Below are 9,320 nucleotides of genomic sequence, written 5' to 3' on the forward strand. Positions count from 1 at the left end.
AGTAGCGGCAATAAATTTCTGTAAATCTTAATTGCCAAGAGACTACCCCAAATGCCTCCATGGCTTCTCAGTATGAACATGAGCAATCCATGCCCGTCGCAGTTTAGTGGCCAAGCAATTTAGATTTCTCACTGCTTCCACAAAAAAATTAGATTTTTTCCTGAAAAGAAAACAAAAGTTCCATTTCAATTTCTGCCTACTTTCAATATCAAAGGTTTTAAAGATCATGTGTTGTGGAAGCCTCCCCGGCTGATTATATAGAGATCAATGTCGATGCCAGTTTTGTGGAGAGTATTAGTGCCGCCAGTGTGGGGGTGGTTGCTAGAAACTCGCGTGTCGAAGTAATCATTTCGTCGTGGGATTTTATTGGTTGGTGTAGCAACGTGAATGAAGATGAGCTCCGTGCTTGCCTCTTTATACCAATATTACCCTTCACTGGTCTGTTATTCTAGAGATTGACTATGCTTTTGTATGTTTTTTCTTGCAAATGAAAAGCTTGACAGGTCTCCTCTTGTTAATCTGAAGAAATAGGCTTTGAGTATCTCCAAGCTAATCCAGAATTTTAATATTTCTAAAATTAATCAGCTTGCCAATGGGGTGGCTCATGAGATTGCAAAGTTTAGCTTGTTAGTAGGTCTGATGGGGTTCTTATTAATAGTTTTCACCCTAATGTCATATGCTATAACAAATGATTGTAATAACATTTTAATTAATTAATATATGGGGTGTTTTAAAAAAAAGGTTAGCATCTTCGTAAAAAAATTACTAAGAAAAAATGGAATCCAATTAAGGAGTATATTTAGATTATTAGGGAGGGCACGATAGATTTGATAATTTGGTTCTCAACTTCTCAGCTAGTTCAATGAGGCTTCTGATTAGGAAGATCATGAGATCCCAATCAGGGGGGACAAACAAGAAGCAGAAGTGGAGGCATGTGGTGGCTACTAGAGTGAGTACCAGGATAAATAGAGGTGGGACAGCCACTATCTAGAAAGCACAAGACTTGAAGAAGGCCAAGAATTTAGAGACAAATAGAGGTAAAGAATTTTTCTTATGGTATTCATAATTATTTTGCTATTCTGTATAATTTTATTATTACTGAGAAAGCTAGAAATGTTGGAGAGTCAAGCTTGGTGACTCGGATTTTGAGATTAAAAAATGTTGAATTCCAGAGATCGAATGAATTTCATAATGAGCACTCTGATATGTTTCTTCCTCCTGATATTGATATTAGTGAGGGAAAAATAATCGGTAATTCTAACTTAGAATGTTCTGCTACATCACCCACTTCATCACACACTATTCTAGAGGATGACAACTCTTTCCACTAGATTGAGGTGTCTAGTAGGAGAAAAGGTAGTAGAAATCCCTTTCTAAAATATGTAAATGGTAGTTGCATTAATTGGATATGACAGGGGCCTGAATAGACTTGAAAAGATTAATAGGGTTCATGAACCCACGAGGGAAGAATGCCCTGAAATTGTTAGTCTTTCTGAATCAAAGGAAGACAAGTTCAATTAAAACTTTTGGATACAGCTGGAGTTTTTAATTGGAAGTGGTTGTCTGCTGTGAATACAGCTAGGGGCATTTTAGTTTGGATTAACATGGACAACTTTGAAGTAGTTGCATGGGATGTCTTAACTTTTTGTGTCTTTTGTCCCATTAAAGATAAAAGGGACTCTGTGGTTTGGAGATATGCGTTTGTTTATGGACCAGCTTATGATGAGCATAAACTAGTGTTTATTAGTGAGCTTCATAACTCTCTTAACTGTTGGTCGGGTCCCACTCTTGTTGGTGGGATTTTAAATCTGGTCAGAGAATGTAGGATCAGGAGCAATGGTGTTATTAATCAACAATGGGCTAACTTGTTCAACCACTGGATTAATAAATTTGGGTAAATAGAGGTTAAGAAATCTGGTAGGAGATTCACTTGGGCCAATAACTAGGAGAATCTGATTATGGATACTCTAGATAGAATTTTCATATCCGCGGACTAGGAAAATCCATTTCCCAGTGTGCTTGTGAAAGCTTTATCTGGAGTGGGTAATGATTATACCCCATTGATATCTCCCCTCCTACCAGTAAGCAATTTAGATTTGAGAAGTGGTGGGTCAGACTTGAGGGATTTAGAGATTTAGTTTGTAGAAACTAGAATGCTAGTTGTCATGTAGAACCCTATTAAGAATGGTAGTTCAAAATTAGGAGACTTGGGAAAACTCTCAAAGGCTGGAATGCTATTATTGAGGCTGCCCAAGAAAGACATAAGGAAGAGCTTATTGTTGAAAACGGTTGTACGTCTTGATATTCTTGTTGAATATGATTTCACATCTTGATATTCATGTTGAATTCCAACCTTTATCTCATCATTCTTAGAGTAGAATGGGCGAGATTGCAGGAGAACTCAAGCAGATCTCGCATAACGAGGAAGTTCAAGCTAGTCAGCAATCCAGGGGGAGGGACAGTAAGGAAGGTGATAGGAATACTACATATTTTCATGCTATGGCTAACTAGAGGAGGAGGAAGAAAATGATCAGCATGCTGGAGGACTCTACTGGACCCGTTGAAGACCCTCAAGGTATCTTGAGCATTGTTGTTAAATTTTACAAGAATTTGTTTGGTTTCCATCCTAAAATTAATGTTAACCTGATGGACAACTTCTGGGCCCCTAGTGAAATGGTCAATGATGGCCAAAACTCCCTCCTTGGGGCTGAGTTCACTGAGGATATTGTATTTGGCTCTATGCTGAAGGAGCACCTGGTCCAAATGAATTTTACTTTTTTGTTTTTCCAACAATTCTGGGAGTTGATTAAAAAGATCTCATGAATATGTTTAATTTGCGGAATAAGGAGAGCTAGAACTACTTAGATTAAACTTTTCACAGCTCACCCTTATTCCTAAAGAGTCAGATGTTGTGTCTATACTGAAATATAGGCCTATTGCTCTTACCAACTGTGATTTTTAAATTTCCTCCACATGTGTAACCAATAGGTTCGGTAGGGTGTGTGATGAGCTTATCTCCGCTAACCAAATAGCTTTCTGAGGGGGAGATATATCATGGAGAGTGTTGTGTATGTACATAAGATTATTCAAGATGTAGTTGTTAATAAGGGTTGTGGATTCATTTTTAAACTAGATTATGAAAAAGCCTATGACATGGTTAATAGAGAGTTTCATATTTCTATGATGCAACAGAGAAGATTTAGTCAGAAGTGGATCAAGTTAATTCGGTCCCTTCTGTTTAATGGCATCAATAGCCACTTCTTTAAGACTTGAAGATGTGTGAGGTACGGAGATCCTATCTCTCCTTTGCTTTTAAATCTTGTAGCTAATGTTTTCACTCGTATGCTTATTAAAGCTGCATAAACTGGGTAGCTAGGAGGTCTATTCCAAAAGCTTAAGCCTACAGGAGTAGTCAATATGCAATATGCTGATGACACTCTCTTGTTCTTAGAGAAAGACATTGGGTCGGCTAGAGATCGCAAATAGGTTTTATTATGTTTTTAACAAATCTTTGTATGAGAACTAATTTTAACAAGTGTGATACAATATTGATGAGGATGAAGCCCAACCTTTTGCACAAACTTTGTGTTGTAGATTGGGTAAATTCCCATTGACAATTTGCGATGGGCTAGGAAAAGAGTTTTTTTTACATGTAGAAAAAGAGTAGCTAACTGGGATCTAGTGCCCATGAAAAGATCTTGGTGGGCTAGGAATCCCTAACATGTCTGAATTTAATTTATGCCTTCTTGCCTCCTGGGTCAAGAGGTACCAGCTTTCAGATAAGAAGATTTGAAAGCAGATTATTGATCTTAAATATAGAACCCAAAACCCTAATACTTTTTCTTGTTCTCCAACTAATGTCTCTCCATTTTTGAAGGGTGTTGAGTCTCATATGAGCTGCTAAAGCAGCCAAAATGGGATATCGATGGAAAGTTGAAAATGGAAAAAAGAAAATCAATTCTGAGAAGATCATTGGTTTGGCTCTTCTAGTTTACTTTATTATATGTGCTCTTAGGGCATGAACAATGGTAGCATATGGATACACATGCCCCATGAAAAAAGGTGGCTTAAGGCAACTGCATTGATTTTTCTCCCCAAAGTAAGCTACTATTAGTGGCCCTCATCAAATAATAAAAAATAGAAACTTAAAAAAAACTCTAATACATATGCATCTCTACTCCTTATTTCAATTTTTTCAGCTTTTTACATCGGTCCACAATTTTTCTCCCCAAGCACCCGTCTCTTACAGAGGATCTCGCTTCCTTATCCGAACCTAATTTCCCTAACATCCAATCCTATATGGCACATGGGGCATCACCATGAGGCTATGCATTGGCCATGCCCTTAGCGACCCTCGCTAAGGACCCTTTTGTTTTTTACATGGAAAAGATCCATGAAGTAACCGGCACAGCAAAATCAAACGATCATACTCAGTGCGTCCTAAACAATTTGCTGCACATGCCCATTCCGTCTACACATTGGCTACAAATGCAGTATAGAACAAACAAAATACTACCGTCATTATTAGGCAGTAGAAAAGCCAGATTAGGCACCAAAACGAGGAACTGAATGCCAGTTTGCAAATGGCTGTACAGTCACCATATAGATGGTACATCCACGCCACATTGACAATTTTTCATAACTTATATGTAGACCAAACGTTGGGACAGGATTTACATGCATTACAAAACAGAGAAAGCACACATTACAGTCTTCGAATGACCAAAGCATACTATGCTTTTTACGAAAAAGGTGTTGCTACCACATTTCATACGAATAACATTTTGGAGAGGCGGCATTACATACAAGACGTACGATGATCTTGCAGGTTGTGTGAGACGCCCGGAATCTTCTCAGGCAACCCTAACACTTATCAGTCGTCACACTTTACACCAGAAAGGTACACTCGAGACTGTATGACGCTAGTCCCGATCAAGAAACCAGGCATCACCATCAAGTCGACTCTAGGCCTCTCGGCATTCTCATCCAAGACGATGTTCTTCACAACGCTTTCCATGTGAATCTCTGAGAACTCGCTTGCCTTCTTCACTTGGAAGACCCTGACCTTTGGGTCGAAAGAGTAGGCCAGCCTGTGCAACAACCATATGGACTTCGCCAACTTGAGAAATGCCTGATAGAAAGGTGTCCTTGGATGCCCGCCACTCATGACGTAGTTTCTCTGATCCATGTTGCCGAAGAAAGAACCTTCCATCTTTGGGTGCACAAGCAGTAGGTATTTGCTTCTGCAGAACTTTCCGAAAACTGAATCTGGGTTTTGGCTCAATACATCCAAAGGATCCATGGCTCGTACTGCAAGGAATTGATGGAAGAAAGCCTCATTGGAAACAGTGGCATTAGCAGCGTCAATCAAGAAGTTCTCTTGATGGAAACCACTGAAGATTCTCTGGCAGATATAAGACTCAAATGCATACTTCTTGTGAGCTCTCCTTGTGTAAACTACATCAGGTTCAATTGCGTTAGCAGCAGCATCAAGATCCCAACCTGCAGCTTTCATCATGTTGATCAAGGGCTTTGAGAACTCATGTATTGATTGGTATGCGTTATCAGCAGTAGATGTAAACAAGCTTGGTGTCAGCTCAACAGAGAAATAGCTCTCTTCTTCATCAGATTCCTCTGATTCCTTGTTAAGTAAGCCCCTTTGCTTCAATTTCTTCTCCAGTTTTGTTTTCCGATGTTTGGCCTCATCGGTTTGCTGCTGTAAGTGGGTAATCTCAGTATCTCTATTCTGGATCTGGGACTGGAACTTCTTTACCATGACCTCGTACGTCTTTAACAAGTTTTGCTGCTCCTGTATTTCAGAAAGCAAGCGTGAATCTTGAGGTGATGCTGCTACTGGCTTAGGATTTCTCTCTCTGTAAGTATGTTTGAGTTCTGAAAGGCTCGTGAGCTCATCTATGACAAGCTTATCAGCAGTTTGTATCTTGTCCGGGTCATATGGGGTGTGAGCTTCCTGCAGCTGAATGTATGCAGCCTTTAAAGAGGATATGTTGTTGAATATTCTTCCAATCATACTGCCCATGTTCTGATTCATATTTTCATCAATTGGTTGAGGATAAACTTTCTGGCTATTGTTGTCATAATTAAGTGACTCCTTGGAGCTGGGCCGGATCATTACTTCTTGCGCACAGGATCAACAAAGTTAGTTGTCTTTACCAGCCTGCAAATAGCATCCACCTGCAAAAACAAACACCGAGTAAGACACGAATTGCATAAACGGACATAACAGGAAAAATAGCTGAAAAGAAACTTTCTTTGCAAGTTCTTTACATCCTGTAATAAGAAAGAGAAATAGATCGTCCAAAATAAACTACAGCAAGCTTTGGGCATCTGAACCAGAGATTATATAACCACACACCCATATTCTGAACCTTGAACAACATATGTTACACAAAATGACCTCCACAACAAGTCCTCAACCCATCACAAACAATACAAAATTTGAGTATTCTAGTAGGACAGCTAACAATAACCCAACAACCAGTCGATCTCCCAAGATGAACGGTATGAACTGCACTTTACTCATTAGGGTGCCATGGGAAGATTCATTTCAAGACATATGGTCCATGTAACTGAAAGTACAAGAAACTACAAAGCAGGCAGCCTATATGGGTCAAAACCAATGTTATCTTTAGATACCAATCATAATCATAATCAACTCCCTGCCTCTTTACAGGTCGCTGATCCATATTAAAAAGCTTAACCATCACGTATCCTACACTGATGATGATGGTGTTGATTGCCCTCTAATCAAGAACCATGTGCAGCCCAATTATACATTGCTTTCCTCCCAAGTATTGGCTATAGCAGGCCCAAATTTTATTAATCTTAATATAAATGCATAGAGAAAGTCTATTTTCTAAACTATACTCGAATTTTCCCTTCATGTACCAACCGTCTACTGCAAGCTCCATGCCGTAAATGTCAAAATCAGCAAAGCCCACAAGGAACAAAGTCATAAAACATGTAACATTCAACTATATAGCAAGCATGTTGGGCGTCTAAAGCTTCTCCAGAAGTGGCTTCTGGCTGGCTCCCAGAGAAGTGGCTGAACTGTCTTTTAGTTATGCTTGCTGTCTGAGCTGTAATTAAAGTTTAAAATGTCTGGAATACCACTGAAGAAAAAGCTATCATGTTTGTTGTCTGACATAGGGACAGTTTAATCTGTGTTGCCTTAATATAAATCGTTAAGTTGACTTGGAAACGGGAGTTGATGTTGACAATATTAGGTATTTGTAATTAAGAGTTTCTTGACGCCTTGTAATTAATTTGTAACTTGGGGTTCCCATGTGGACATGCATTGCTCCAGATGAGCTTTAGATAATTAGTGGGATTCGTATATGATAGGTTACTATGAGATCCATGCGGTGTCTGGCTTGATAGCGCGAGACAGGTATTTTTGGGTAATCATACCCAGCTCAGTTGAGAACCCACTTGTTACACACCATCGTACTCCACTCATCCACTCTCCTCTCCTCCTCCATCACAATCACATGTATGTTCCTGTTCACTGGGAATCCACTAAGCCTCGACTTGGCTGGTGGACTGGTTCCCACTTCCCCAAGCAAACCCCTCACTTTACCACCTCGCCGATCTCCTGTCTGTTTCAAACCAGGCAGTTATGGCTTCAGCACTCCAGCAGCTGGTGCCGTCATTTGAAGCCGACAACCGCAGCTTCCCTGGAATTTACCTTCTCGCTGGATTTCGCTCTTCCCAGACGAATTCGAACCCTGCCCCTGGCCCCTGCATAGAGCCTTCCATAAATTTTCTTTGCTCCACCAAATGTCGGTTGCATAGCCCTAATCCTATGGTTTCCATAACCTCTACAACTTTCTTACAAGACCAAAAAACTAAAACGCTAACAAAGAGTGCAGAAAGTAAAAGCCCTAAAAACCTACGGTTACGGGTGACTACCGGAAGGAAGATGGCCACTTGTTCCTCAATAGAGACATGTAGGCTGTCCCGCAACAATTGTCACCCTCAGCTGATTAGAGAAATTCGTGCCATCATAGTGATAGATATATCTCAAGTTTGATTGAGTAGCTATATCACATGGGTGTTTCTTAGGATGAACATCATGAACCCACACATTACAACAACTAGGATGACTGCTCTCTCAGCTGATTATCCTTTCCTTGAACAATAAACCATCGAGAAAACGAAAACCTAGATCATGCTAAGCATTGGTATAAGCAAACAGCGCTGAAGAGAAGCAATAGGCATGTCATGGTTTTCTGTTGGCATCATAAGTTCATATTTTCGAACTTATCTGCAGCGCCTCTCTAACATAACTCAAAGAAATTGCCAGCAAGAAGTAAAACATATCAATTTCAGCTAAGGGAGGGCAACATATAGTGTGCATGAATCTGTTATTGACAGCCTAATTGCAAGGATGGTACATAGTGACAAGTTAGCAGCATACAAAATATATTCTTACCAGAAAACTAGAGACTAACCAGCATTTAATCAGGAAACTAAAGGGGAGGAGGAGGAGGAGGCGGCGGCGGACTCCACCTGATTCCGAGAGTGAGGAATCCGGCGCGGTGAGGACGGCAGCTGCTCCAGGGGAGGAGGTGTCCCGGCGATCTGGGCGCGGAGATCCGGGCAGTCGACGCGGCCAGGGAGGAGTGGGAGGGGTCGGGGGCGGTGGGGACGCGGCCAGGTCTGGCGAGGGGAAAGGAGCGCAGTGTCGAGGAGGCGAGCGAGGGTGCTCGCGAGTGAGGCAGAAGGGGGAGGATATCTGGTGCTACGGGAGCATCTAATCTCTTCAGGAGCTTTTCAACCGTTAGATCTGAGATCTGAAGGTCGAGGAAAGAGCTTACGTCTTTATTCAGAAAATATCCCCAGAAATTTGGTATTGCAAATCGGGTCCAGCGCATCTGTAGATGACCGTTGGATTTCAGATCCAATGGCCGAGAAGCTCTTGGAGCACCTAAACTTAGGTGCTCCCGTAGCACCTGATATTTTCCCACAGAAGGGAAGGCGGCGGATGAGAGGGATCGATAGAAGTGGGGAAATGGGGATAGTAGTACCCTGTACATAAATTTCACCAAATGTTGTCGATCAAATTGTTTAGGAGCATACATAAATTCCTTTTTTCAAATGACTACTGTTCCTAAATATATGACGTTTTGGTAGTTCAGACCTTGAGGAAGTAGATAATCGCCTGTTCATCGCAATAGGTATAAATATTCTATAATATATGTTACCTCATGATTACCTTTCATATTAGTGTGATTGTCTAAATAATAGTATATCAAATCATGCATTTGATTTAACTACCTAAATAAATCTTTGGATTT

At 40.6% G+C, this 9,320-nt stretch overlaps 1 protein-coding gene across 2 annotated transcripts; it reads right to left on the reverse strand.

Annotated features, from left to right (window-relative positions):
• Positions 1 to 4,545: 4,545 nt before the first annotated feature.
• LOC123144385 (protein GRAVITROPIC IN THE LIGHT 1) lies at positions 4,546 to 8,753 on the reverse strand. 2 transcript variants are annotated; one of them, XM_044563504.1, is made up of 3 exons: positions 8,533 to 8,743; positions 7,432 to 7,761; positions 4,546 to 6,195 (listed from the first exon to the last, which is right to left on the reverse strand). In XM_044563504.1, the coding sequence occupies exon 3, from the start codon at positions 6,131 to 6,133 to the stop codon at positions 4,874 to 4,876; it is 1,260 nt and encodes a 419-aa protein (XP_044419439.1). In that variant the 5' UTR covers positions 6,134 to 6,195; positions 7,432 to 7,761; positions 8,533 to 8,743; the 3' UTR covers positions 4,546 to 4,873. The 2 variants fall into 2 exon arrangements, with proteins under 2 accessions (XP_044419439.1, XP_044419438.1); XM_044563503.1 differs by lacking the exon at positions 7,432 to 7,761 and having other exon boundaries at positions 8,533 to 8,753.
• Between the last annotated feature and the right edge of the window lie 567 nt (positions 8,754 to 9,320).

This window comes from Triticum aestivum, chromosome 6D (assembly GCF_018294505.1).
Source record: "Triticum aestivum cultivar Chinese Spring chromosome 6D, IWGSC CS RefSeq v2.1, whole genome shotgun sequence".
Lineage (NCBI taxonomy): Eukaryota > Viridiplantae > Streptophyta > Magnoliopsida > Poales > Poaceae > Triticum > Triticum aestivum.

Coding starts and splice junctions, on each gene's coding strand:
- LOC123144385 (XM_044563503.1), bottom strand. CDS start 6,133: ATGATCCGGCCCAGCTCCAAGGAGTCACTTAATTATGACAACAATAGC.